The sequence below is a fragment of the Corvus kubaryi genome, unplaced genomic scaffold (assembly GCF_017639235.1).
Source record: "Corvus kubaryi isolate FWS band 111438036 unplaced genomic scaffold, C.kubaryi_AGA036_p1.0 37323, whole genome shotgun sequence".
Taxonomy (NCBI): Eukaryota; Metazoa; Chordata; class Aves; order Passeriformes; family Corvidae; genus Corvus; species Corvus kubaryi.
The window spans coordinates 337,765-350,499 of NW_024581102.1; the positions used below are offsets into that span (position 1 = coordinate 337,765).

General features: G+C 68.9%; 1 protein-coding gene across 4 annotated transcripts; it reads right to left on the bottom strand.

Annotated features, from left to right (window-relative positions):
• Positions 1 to 251: 251 nt before the first annotated feature.
• Positions 252 to 12,507, bottom strand: DPYSL5 (dihydropyrimidinase like 5). Of its 4 annotated transcripts, none has more exons than XM_042029467.1 (13): positions 12,402 to 12,507; positions 7,606 to 7,870; positions 6,512 to 6,670; positions 5,707 to 5,886; positions 5,556 to 5,624; positions 5,346 to 5,390; positions 5,133 to 5,208; positions 4,507 to 4,663; positions 3,784 to 3,925; positions 3,397 to 3,539; positions 3,107 to 3,314; positions 1,845 to 2,013; positions 252 to 998 (listed from the first exon to the last, which is right to left on the bottom strand). In XM_042029467.1, the coding sequence occupies exons 2-13, from the start codon at positions 7,864 to 7,866 to the stop codon at positions 913 to 915; spliced, it is 1,695 nt and encodes a 564-aa protein (XP_041885401.1). In that variant the 5' UTR covers positions 7,867 to 7,870; positions 12,402 to 12,507; the 3' UTR covers positions 252 to 912. The 4 variants fall into 4 exon arrangements, with proteins under 4 accessions (XP_041885401.1, XP_041885402.1, XP_041885400.1 ...); XM_042029468.1 differs by lacking the exon at positions 12,402 to 12,507 and adding an exon at positions 12,258 to 12,333; XM_042029466.1 differs by lacking the exon at positions 12,402 to 12,507 and adding an exon at positions 11,978 to 12,192.
• Positions 12,508 to 12,735: the final 228 nt, after the last annotated feature.

Here is a 12,735-nt window from a genome sequence, read left to right on the forward strand (position 1 = left end):
AGGTGTGTGCTATGGACACCGCACTGGGCCCATGCTGGTGTGACACACACGTGTGTGACACCACTCACTGCGGGGCTGGGGAAGCTCACGGTGGGGAGGAAGGGGGGTTGCAGGGATGGGGAGGTGCAGGGATAGGGATGGGGGCTCAGGGATAGAGTGGGGCTTTGAGGGGGGACAGAAATGAGGGTGCAGATGGGGGTCAGGGATGGAGATCAGGTAAGGCATGGGAGAGAAGAGATGGGAATGGGGGGCTGGGGTGGAGGGGTCAGGAATGGAGATGGGGCTTCAGGGATGGAGAGGGGGGAGTGCTGATGGAGAAGGCGGTCAGGGATGGGGGATGGAGGTGCAGGGATGGAGAGGGGGGAGTGCTGATGGAGAAGGGGGTCAGGGATGGAGATGGAGGTGCAGGGATGGAGATGGGAACAACAGCAATGGAGATGGGGCTCAGGGATGGTGACTGGGTTCAGGGAGAGGGGGACAGCAATAGGGAGGGGGGTCAGGAATGGGGAGATGGCGATGGAGGGGGGCAGGAGTGGGGATCAGGGATGGTGGTGTGGGTTATGGATGGGGTACAGGGATGGGGGCAGGCTGGGGCAGAAAGGGGGGGTCCCTGTGTCTCCCCTACGCTAGTGACACAAACCACTTCAGAGTATTTCCACGTGATGCACAAACAAGTCAAAAATTCACTGATCCAAATCCAACGTGCAAACAGAAAAGGGCCGGGGGGGGCACCCACTGCCCCCGGCCCTCCGCGGCCCCCGGCCCCCGCGCACGGCCCCACCGGCGGCATGGCCCCACCGGCGGGACGGGGGCCGGGCAGGGCCCCCGCGGCGAGGGGAGCCCCGCCAGAGCCGGGGTCCGGGGGCGCTGGGGGCGGCGCCTGGTCCTCAGTTGGGGGACAGGTCCCCGGCTCTACCAGATGCCGCTCGACCGGCCCCCGGGGGGAGCGAGAATCCGGGCCGAGGCTCGTTTTGGAACGTGGTCATCGATCTGAGAACCTGCCGGACACACGGACGGTCGGCCGGTGTCAGGGTGGGGGTAGCAGGGCACAGCCCCGTGACCCCCCCTGGCACCCCAGCACCACTGGCACTGCTGGGACTGCGGGGGCTCTGCGTCCCCCCAGTCCCACCGCGTCTGTGCTGCACGTGGGGGAGCACTGACCAGCACCTCTTGCAGCCCTGGCCTTGTGCCAGCACTGCCGTCCGGGATCCCCAAGTCCCCACGTCCTGCCTCCGGGGGTCAGAGCGGCCCCGGTCCCACCAGAGCACCGAGCAGGGGCTGGCCGGCACGGAGCGCCACCGGCCCCGGCACAGCGCGGCGAGGGGGCTGCCCGAGAGCAGCACGCCGCTTCATCCTTCCCCGCACAGACCCCCGGTCCCCCCCTGACTGGCACAGACCCCCAGCCCGCCCCAGAACCCCAGCCAGCGCAGCCACACGACGGACGGTGCACGGAGGGAGGGGCGAGGGCTGGGGGGCTGCAAATCCGAGGACGGGGGCAACTCCCTGCTCTGCCACGGCCCCCTGCCCAGGAGAAGGAGGGCTGCACCTTAAGGGGGGGGGGATGTGGGGGTGATTGGGATACTTTGGGATGGCAGTGGGAACTCCCTGCAGGGGGGATGGGGACAGCCTGGAGAAGGGGACGACAGGACAGCCCTAGGGGAGGGATGCCAGGACACCCTGGGGTGGCAGTGGGAGCACCTTGGGAGGTGGCGGGGGGAATGGGGACACCCTGGGGGGGGCCAAGTGCCTGGCTGGTGCCAGAAGCCACCAGATGCAGGGCTCCGGCGAGCCCCGCGGGGGCCGAGGCCGGAGCGCCAGGCCCCTCAGTGCGGCCCCGCTCTTACCGGACAGGCTGAAGCTGGACTCGTGGAGGTCCCTCATGCCCCCGTGTCGTGTGGCCGGCCGGGTGGGCGTATCGGCCAGGGGCGTCCCCGTCTCTTTTTTCCCGGCATGCACAACCACGGCCACGTCCCCCAGGTACGGGGTGCGATCCACACCCCGCAGCTTCAAACTCTGCCGGGAGCGAGAGAGAGAGCGGAGAGAGCATCAGCACCCGCCGGGCGGGGGCTGCGGCCGGGGCGGCGGGGGGCCCGCAGTGCCGGCGGGGTGCGGGACGCCAGGGCCCTACAGCGGGGTGCGGATCGGCCGGGCGGGGGGAGGGAAGGGGCCGGGGCATGCTGGGGCTGGGGAGGGGGCTGCGGCTGGGGAGGGGCTGCGGCTGGGGAGGGGGCACTCGGCGAGATGCTGGGCGGGCTGTGGGGTGCCCAGTGCGAAGCAGTGCCAGGGCAGGAGATGGGCGGGGGGAGGTGGGTGGCCCTGGCAGAGCAGCCCCTCGCCCCGTCCCCCTGGCGAGGCCAAGCCAAGACAAACAAAGCCAAGCAAAGCCAAATCAAACCAAGCCCATGCGATGCCCTGTGCCACCCCCCAGCCACACAGAGCTCCCGACAAGCGCCTCAGTGCTGGCCATCATCTTCCTGTGACGGGGCCCTGGCCGCTCCCTTCCCTTGCACCATCAGCACCACGCCAATGCCCCAGCCTATCCCCTAGAGCCACAGCATGGGGACATGGGTGGGACCTTGGTGACAGGGACTGCCAGAGCTCCTGGGTACCCTGCTGGGCAGCCCCGGCCACACGTGTCCCTGTCCCAGTGCATCGGGGGCCACTGTGAACTGTGGGGCTGCCTTAGGAGACCCAGCAAACTGCAGAGCCTGAACGGGGGCCATGGGGAGCCGTGATCCTCAGCACATGCCTTGAAATGGCCATGGGCCACACACGTGTTGGGACAACTGTCCTCTTGCACTGCCAGTGTGCTGGCAAGGACCCAGGGGAGGGTTCTCTGTCACACACTGACCCCAAGGACCCCTGTCCCCTGCACAAGGCACACTGTGCTCTTGTCATATGCTGCAGCACGGCGTGGCATCGGCCTGGCACAGACCGTCCTCTGGCGCTGCTGGGACCACCACAGTCACTGCCCCCTTGTCCCCTCCAGCAGTCAGCATAGCGCAGCCCCTGTCCCACACGGCTCCAGCATGGTGACGGCACCACTCCGGCACAGCCACGGCACTGCTCTGGCACGGCCACGGCACAGCCACCATTGCCCCCGTACCTTCTCCCGCTGCACCAGCTTCTTGTAGGCGATGTCCGGGAAGGAGCGGAGCGGGCAGAACTTGCCGGTGCCCTCGGCGCACATGAAGACGCCGTTCTCATAGACCACGCGCCCACGGCTGATGGTGACCAGGGGCACCCCGTGGCACCGCATGTTCTCGTACAGGTTGATGTCCCCGCCCTGCACCTGGGTGCTGGCAGAGATGGTCCTGGGCAGGGGGACGGGGTGGTGAACGAGTGCTGGGGGCACAGGGAGCCCTTCTCCAGCCCCCTGCCATGGGGTGCACCTACTTGGTGGCCTCAGGGTCCCAGACCACAACGTCAGCGTCAGCCCCGGGGATGATCCGGCCTTTGCGGGGGTACAGGTTGTGGATCTTGGCAGCATTGGAGCTGGTCACGGCCACAAAGCGGTTCTCATCCATCTTACCCCCCACCTGCCGCCGGAGTGGGGGTGAGGATGTGCTGGGCTGTGTCGCTCCCTGTCACCCCCAAGTCCCCCAGAAATCCCAGGTGTGCTGCGGGGGCCAGGATCCTTGCCAGGACCCACTGGCGTGCTCTGGGGAGCACCTTGCCCACTGCCCTCATGCCAGGGGGCAAACACCCGATGGGATGTCCCACTCCCACAAGGCCCCTGTGAACCCCCAGCACCACCCCGTGCCGAGGCCAGCAGTGCCATACCACGCCACGCTCCCAGATGATGTTCATGCGGTCCTGCACCCCGCTGACGCCATGGGGGATCTTGGTGAAGTCCTCCTTGCCCATGGCCTTCTGCTTGGTGCTGAAAGGCCGGTGGTCCGAGGCCACGATGTTCAGTGTGTCACTGCGGGGGACAGAGCAGGGTAGGGGACAGCACTGCCAGGGCTGCTTGGGGTGCCCAGGGAGCCCAGACCCAGGGAATGGGGTACCCCCACCATGGGGTGCCTGGGGAGCTCAGTGCCCGGGAAATGGGGCACCTACACCATGGGATGCCTGGAGTTCTTGGCACCCAGGGAGCAAGACGTCCAGGGAATGGGGCATCCAGGAAACGGGGCACGCACACCAGGGGGTGCCTGGAGAACAGGGTGCCCAGGGAATGGAGCACCCATGCAGTGAGTGGCTGAGTGGGGCTCAGTGAGTCCTTGGGAAGTGCAGCACCCACAGAGCGTGTCCCCAGGGGTGTACAGTGTCCGGGCAGTGAGGCACAGAGAGCCTGATGCCCATGGTGTGGGGTGCCCAAAGGATGAGGTGCCTCAAGGCCAAGGGAGCAGAGTGCTGGGGCAATGGCACAGCTGGACAGCCTGGCACCCAGCCTGGGACACCTGGGTATGCCGGACATCAGGATGCCCAGATAGCACTGGCGAGCGCGGCTGGCAGGGACGGGGTGCCTGTGGGGCAGGGAGAGGTGCCCGGGGCAGGTCTCACTTGGCGAGCAGGCTCATGAGGTAGGCGGAGGTGTTGGTGTCGAGGCGCAGCGGCGGCACGGTGACGTAGGCGGCGGCGTGGAACCAGTCCTGGTGGTAGTAGTGCAGCCCGGTGAGTGTGGCGTGCGCCGTGGTCGTCTCTGCGTACACCACCTTCCCTGCCAGGCGGAGGCACACGCGTGTGCAACGGGTGGGTGTGCGACGGCAGGTGTGCAAGGGGCACACGTGTGTGCTCTGTCATGTCAGCATCCCCATGTTCCTAGCAGGGCATGAGCCCTCTGTCCCGTGTGTGCCCCGTGTGTGTCCCGTGTGTGTCCCCTGTGTGCTCACGTGTGTGTCCCGCGTGTATGAGCAGCGCTGGGGGCCCAGGTGTGCCCCCCTGTGCCAGGGCACGGCCCCACAGGCACACCCGTGTTCCTGTGCTGTGTGTCTGTCCCTGCCTGTGTCTATGGGTGCCCAGTGTCTCTCTGCATGCCCACAGCTCCACAATCCCTGTCCGTATCCCTCCAAGCCCAAAACCTCCCTGGTGCCCATGTGTGTCCTGTGTCAATGGGTGTTTCTGTGCCACACAGGTGCCCCTTGCCCCCACGTGTGTTGGGGAGGGGGGTCCCCACCCATGTCCCCTACCTTGCATCTTGGCAGCGGCGATGACATCCCCTGCGGACATGCTGGAGACGTTCACCAGGTACACAGGGCAGTGGGTCTGCGTAGAGGGGGTCAGTGGTGCTGTCTCCATGGCACCCCAGCTCCCCGGGGATCTCTGCACCCCTGCTGAGGCACAGGGACCCCCACGGGACCGGGACGCCCACCCCCAGCCGGGTGATGTGCAGGAACACTCACCCGGTTGGCGATGGTGATGACGCGGTGCGTGGCCTCAGCTTCCAGCTGTAGAGAGAGCCGGCGGTGACACACGTGACACACAATGGTGGCACCAATGGGCGGGTGGGTGACACAAGGATGGGTGGTGGCAGCCATATGGATGTCCTGGACCATCCCAGCCACATCCCATGCCACTGCTGCAGTGGCATGGTGACACCTGCCATCACCTACCTCTTCAGGCCGGCTGATCTCAATGCCCTCCGGCCCCGTAATGCCCAGATCCAGAGCTTCCTTGGCTCCCTGGGGAATTTGGGGGGGTCAGGGCGGAGGTTCTGCTGCCCCCAGCTGGGTGTCCATTGCACCCCCATGCCCCTGCCCTCACCTCGGCCACCAGCTCTCCGTTCTCAGCGTGGACGCGGGCGATGGCACCAATGTCGCGGCACGCGCGCAGGACCTGGTAGAGCTCGCTGTCCCGCAGCATGTACAGGTCCTTGTAGGTCATGAACATCTGGAAGGAGTTCACCCCCTTCTCCCGCACCAGCGTCTCCATCTCTGCCTTCACCTGCACCGGGACAGGGGGTCAGAGTGGGACCTCACTCCACGAGGGGCCCCTGCCGTGGGGCAGGGACTGACACCCCCCTGGGGACACGGGATATGGATTTGTGGGTGACGTGGGGAGTGACAGATGTTGGGGGGGACCAGAAGGGATTTTCTTGCCCCCGGGGGACACCCACACCATTCCTCTGCCCCTGGTCTGCTGGAAGGGGGGTCAGGGCTGGGGTGTGTCTGCAGCACAGCCGGGAGCCAGGTCTGATCCCACTCCAGCAGCTTTGAGGGGATTGCAGGGGCTGAGTGTGCTGCGGGATGGGGTCTGGTCACCAATCCTGCCTGCCACCCCCATGGGGGTCATGCTGTGGGTTGGGGTCCCCCCAGGCTGGGACCACCAGCCCTGGGCACCCTGCTCCCCTCCACGAAGCAGCAGCAGCACTTTCCCTGCCCCAGTGAGGGGTTCAGCCACACGGGGACCCCTTGCCCCGGGGCACCCCTGAGCCACTGCCCCGCTGAGCCCGGCTCAGGGCAGCTCAAAAGGCATCCTGGGGGCTCAGCCCACCCCCCAAGCAGCTAATGGGATCAGCGGGGCTGGGAATTAGCCCCGGCAGCTGCTCCCGGAGCCGTGCCAGACTCACCTTGGGCGCCCACCAGGTGATGCCCATGTGCAAGGCGTAGTCGCAGCACACCTTGGGGTCGGCCAGGCTGCGGCACTTCTCGTAGGCGTCCAGCAGCGACGTCTCCTTGTCGGGCAGGACGTGGCCAATGATCATCGTCGTGCCCCCCACCAGCGCTGCCTGCGGGGCACAGGGACCGCGGCCGTGAGCCACGTTTGGGCATGGCATTGCCCACGGATGGGTGGGGGTCCTGGGTGCAGGCAGGGACCCCTGCAGCCCCCTGGCCCCATCGATGGCTGCCCATTTGCAGCAGCACATTTGGGTGCATCACACATCTGGAGAGCCCCATCCTGCCACCACCAGGGCACCCACTGCCCCCTCAGCCCCAACCACTGGATTTGGGGTGCTGAGGGACCCAGCAGCCCCCTGGCACAGAGCCCCACGTAGGATGGGGCCGCGGGGAGCCCCCCCGCCGTGTCAGCGTGGGCGGTAGTGCAGGCGCTGTGGCACTGCCAGTGTCCCCGGCTCACCCGGCCCCACTAATCCCCAAAGCTCCTTTGCCCATCGGCCCTCTCGGGAGGCGCCGGTGTGGTGCCACGAGGCGGGTGACAGTGACAGGGAGCCGGCCTGGCACAGGGCGCCCGTGGTCATTGCACCGGCCCCTTCCCTTCAGCACACTGCCAAGCCCCCTGCCCAGGGACAGCGGGCACCCTGGGGACAGGCACGGCCAGCGCTGGCCTGGCACAATGGCTGCTCTGTGTGGGCGCTGGGGACAGTGGGACAAGCTGCAGGGACAATCCTGTGCTGGCCCCTTGACACTCCCAGGCAGCAACACTCAGTACACAGTGCCACCGGCACAGGGAGGGCAGAGGGTCCCCGGGCTGGCACAGGGTGCCACGGCCCCAGCGTGGGAGGAGGGTTCTCACAGCGAGGGGACGTGATGGATGGGGACATGGGGACAGGCGGTGCCATGCCACAATGCTCCCGTGGAGCTGCTGCTGCTGCTGAGATGCCCACGGTGCTGGGGCGGGGAGCTGCCTGCACCAATCTGCGCCCCCAGGGAGCCCCCAAAGCAGGGAGCAGACCCCACACGGGGGCTCAGGCCACAGGGGTACCTTGGTGCCATGGTAGAAGTCATCGACACAGGTGGCGTTCATGAAGGTCTGGTGGAAGTGGGTGCTGGTGTCGATGCCGCCCGGGATGACGAGCTTGCCGGTGGCATCGATGACCTTGGCACCGCCGGGGATCATCAGCTCGCGCCCCACTTGCTGGATGATGCCGTTCTCAATGTAGACGTCGGCCTCGAGGGTGCAGTCGTCGTTCACCACCTTCCCCCCCTTGATGAGGATCCGCATGGTGGCTGCGTTGGCCATCATGGTGCTGCAGGGCAGAGGCAGCACCGGGGTGACCACTAGGAGCCCCCCAGGGCTGGGGGTCACTCTGCTGCCCACCCTCACCAGAGGTGCCCTGGTGTGGGCAGGGCTCAGCCCCGCAGCTGCGCGTCCTCCACGGGCCATGTCAATGGATAATCCCGGGAAATCCGTGGAGAGGAGGGGCCCTGGCACAGAGCTGGGGGCTGCCTCCCTGCCAAGAACCCTGCTCCAGTGACTCCAGGCTGCACCCAGGCCGGTGCCACACCCCCTGCAGACCCAGCACCTGGAGCAGGGCTGCCAGACCCCAGCCCTGCCACCCTCCAATGCCATTGCCACATGTGCCATGGGGACACTGCTGGGTGTCCCCACAAAGTGACAGCAACCACATCCAGGGCAGGCTGCCTGCCTTGTCCCTGTGAGCGACCAGGACTGGAATGGACAGCACCAGGGCTGGCATCACTCCCTGGGGTCTCTGCCCACAGCCCCACGCCAGAGACCCCTGCACTGCCTCAGTGCTGCCTGAGCCCCCGGCAGCGAGGGGCATCCCCAGACACGATCAATAAGTCATTTGGTGAAGGTCAAACACCATCGACCCATCAGAGCAGGGACAGCACGTGCCGGCTGTGCCCACCCGGGGGGCATGAGGTGGGCTGGGACCCAACCAGAACCCCCAAACCAGACCCCTCACTGCAGAGACCCACAAAGAGACCCCTGCCTCACTGTCCCCACTGCAGGGACCACCAGGGGCCCCTCCACCAGATAAAGCCCAAGGCTCCCCCATGGGCAGTGCGGGACTGTCCGGCATCGCTGACATGATGCTGGCACCGACCAGCTCTGTGGGAACGGCCCCCGCTGCCCACCCAACCCCGGGTGCCCAGACCCTTGGACAGGTCCACTGTGGCCAGAACTGAGCCATGGGCAAAGGCTACTGCTGGTGGGGGCAGGGACCTTGCAGCAGGGGTGGCTGGTGCTGCCACAGCCCCACTGTGGCTCCAGGTGGGTGCTGAGACAGGGACAGTGCTCTGAAGGGACCGTCCCGAGCTGTGCCAGGGATTTCCAACACCTGCTGGGCAGCAAATGGCTTCTCAGGCACCAGAGCTGGCAGGAGCCGTGCTGGCCGTGAGGCTGGGCCAGGCTTTGCCGGCAGCTGGGCATTCCCAGAGCCACAGGCCAGTGCAGCTGCCGGGGCTGGGGGCAAGTGGCTGTTCCCACCATGGGACCACCACTGCACTGGGGGGGACAGCAGCCCTTCCTGGGCCGGCTCCTGCCCCTGGGCTGCACAGGGGCTGCCGTGGGTGATCCTGGTGCCAGCTGGCACCTTGTCCCGATGCCCTCACCTCAGCACAGAGCAGCAGGAGCAGCTGCCGGGGTCCTGCAGGCGGCCCCCCTCGGTAATGTCACTGGCACGCACAGCTGTGTCACTGCTGAGAAAGCCCCCAAGGGACCACGGCGGGGTGGCAGTGACCTCGTGCAGCATGTCAGGCCACTGTGGCACGCTGGGCACTGGCACCCAGTGGTCCAGCACCCACACCTGCCCCTGCTGCCCCCCAGCTCTGCCTCGGGCACATGGGGAAGCTGCTGCCCCATGTGAGGGCTGTGCTACACTGTAAGGGATGAGGGGGATGACAGCAACAAGGGGGTCAGCCACAGCCAAGCACTCTCTGAGTCCTCACGCCAGTCGGGGCCTGCCCTGACTGACATCAGGGGCAAGACATGAGGGCAGAGATCCACCTCGGTGGAGTGAGACCAGAGGGGACGAGCTGGTGCCCACAGTGCCACCGTGGTGCACGCTGCCCCTATGAGCCCCTGGGACCTCAGAGCAGGGCTGGGCCAGGCAGGAGATGCAGGAGGGGGTGCAGGGGGGAGGTGGCACAGTACAGATAGGGTGGGGGGGAGGCGGCACGTCGCATCCCGAGATGAAAGCGGGCTGTGGTGACGGATGGATCTGGAGCATGGAACACGCGACTGCCAGCAGTGCCGCAGCTTCCAGCACCGTGACACCCCTGACACGGGGGAAACGGGGCAGAGGGGGCCACCGTGGGTGGACAGGAGGTGGGGTAAGCATGGCAGAGGGGGTGCAAGGCTGGCGAGGGGACAGGGCACTCCTGGGGGCACAGGCGTGGGCTGGCCACCGTGCACAGAGAAGAGTTGGCAGCTCCACATGCTGCCTGTGGCCTTGGCCACCACAGAGCCACCCACGCTGCTGCCACCACGCTGCCCTCATGCCGCGGTTCCAGGCACCTTTCCCACCCCCTCCCCAGGGAGCAGTCAGTGGCCCCCTGCACTGACCTCCCCGCACCACCAGCCCCGTGCCCAGCACTGGATGCCCACAGTGGCCTGTCTGGCACACCAGTGCCCCCAATTCACCCTCACTGCCCCCAGATCACACCCAGTGCTCCCAGTCAGTCCCCCCAGCTCACAGCAGTGACCCCAGCTCAATCCCAGCACTCACACCAGTGCTCCCGCCTTACACCAGTGCCCCCCAAGCTCAGACTGAGCATCCCCAGGGGCTCTGCCCCTCTATCCCCCAGCCCGGGCCACAATGGCAGCATGGCACCAGCCCTGGTGGCACCGGAGCCCTTGCCCGCGCTCCAGCCAGCCGCTGCAGCGTGGTGGCACAGCCAGCATCAGCCGGCGGTGGCCATCCTGGCGCGGTGGCCGGAGGCTTCTGCCAGACAACAGGCTCCGGAGCAGGGCAGAAACGCAGCGTCAGCGCCGGGGGGGCCACCAGCAGGCACCCCGGGGACCCCCGCCCACCCCGCGCCGCAGCCCCCCGGCTCGGCCACCTCGGCAGGCGGTGGCCGCGGCGCCGCTTCCCGGCACACAAAGCGGCGCGACCATTCGGGGGGCTCGCAGCCCCCCCAGCCCCGCCGGCTGCCGCGGCGGCCCCCGGCCGCGAGGACAGCTGTGACCCCGGCAGGACAAAGGGACCCCAGCCCCGGCGGGGGCTGCCAGAGGCACCTGTTGGGGTCGGGGCGGTTGTCGGGCCCGGCCTTTGTGCCGGGGCTGCCGCATTGTGCGGCGCGGCGAGGCCGGGGGCCCCTCACCGCCCCCCGCTTTTGTCTGCGCCGGCGAGACCCCGGCACCCACCCTGCCCGCGCCCACCCTGCACCCACCCCGCCGGCGGGGACTCCCCTTTGTCAGGCTGGGCTTGGTGACCGTCACTCCGGTGACACCGACCCGCGACCACTGCCTGTCCCTGGCCAGAGGCGGCGGCTGGGTGGGCATCGCTCTCCACCCGAGAGATGCCCCGGCGGGGGGGTCACAGCACCAGGGCCCCCAGCCCTGCCCCTGCCCTGGCTCCGGTACGGGCATGGGCAGGCTGGTGTCGGTGTCCTGCTGCCGGGGTCCCACCGACCGCCCCCCCGGCCAGGACGGGATGCGGTGCCACCGAGCCACCGCCCCGGGAAGGACCAGGAGACCCGCGATCGGCGGCTGAAGGGTGCTCCATCAGAGCTGCTACCGCCAAACCCGAGATGCTGCGGGCGGGCGGCCGCTCCTTGTCCCTCGCGGGCACCTTGGCCCGGCCCGGCCCAGCCCGGGCACGGAAACGGGCACGGCGCGGCCACGCCCGAGCGGGCGCGGGGCGCTGCGGAGGGTCCCGGCACAGGCTGCGGGGACGCGGCGGGTCTCATCCCGCTCCCAGCTCCCCGTCACCCCCCGGCGCTGACCCCCAGGTCATTGCGGAAGGAGGCCGGAGCGGCGGTCACTGAAACAGGGGTGCTGCGAGACGGGGGGGCCCGGCCGGGGGTCCCCGCGGGAGAGCCGGGCCGTCCCCCGGTGCGGGGCGCTGGGCTGGGCGCAGCCCCGGTCTGGGCCAGGCCCGGGCGAGGCGCGGGGGCGGTGCCGCTGCGGTGGGTCCCGGAGCGCGATGCGGAGAGTGCGGGGGGTCCCCGTGCCGGGTCCCGAGGCGCGGGGTTCCCGGTCCCGCCGGCCCGGGGCGGCTCCGCAGACAAAGCCCGGGGCCGCCCAGCACAAAGGATGCTCCGAGCCGGGGCGGGGCCGCCCGGGAGAGCCAGCGGAACAATGGGCCGGGCCCGGCGGGACCCCTGCCGCCCCTCGCCCCCCGCGCCCCCACCGCCCCGGGGTCCCCGCTCCGCCGCGCCCCGCGCACCTGCTGCTCCGCTTCCGATCGCGACAGGGCGCCGACGAGGGAGCTGGGCCCGTTCGGGGAGGAGCAGCCGTCCCCGGCATTACACGCTGCCGAGGCGAACCCCTCGCGCTGTCGCGACACGATCGCCCTGTCGCGACAGGTGTGTCGCCATAGGTGGGCGGCGGCCACACACAGCTTTTCTGCCCGGCGATACCCCACGAAGCGCCCCGGGCGGGGATGGCGGGGCACTCCCTTCCATCCTCGCCTCTCGATTCGCTCGCGCCCGTCGAGACACACGCACCTGTCGCGATTGTCCAACCCGTCCCGATAACGAGCCAGGTCCGCCGGTGCGGGAAAAGAAAAGCCAAGCCCAGCCCAGCCCAGCCCAGCCCAGCCCAGCCCAGCCCCCTCGGCCCCGCCCGGCCCCGCCCGGCCCCGCCGGTACCTCCCGCTCCCGGTGCCGCTCCCGGTGCCGCTCCGGCCGCGATCGCCTCTCACCCGAACCTGCGCCGCGGGGGCGGGGCCGAGCCCCGCCTGGACCAATCGGCGCCAGCCCCGGCCGCCGGGGGCGGGGCCAAGCCCCCAGCAGGGTGGGCTGCGCGCGGCCTGACTGACAGGCAGAGGGGGCGGGGCCAGAGCCCGGGCCCCGCCCCCCGCCCCCTGCGCGCGCCGTTGCCGTGGTGACGGAGCGCGCGCGGAGACCCCGGTGACCCCTGGCCGCCCCGGGAATGCCCCGTGACACCCCCGGGAACCCCCCGGGAACCCCCGGGAACCCCCCG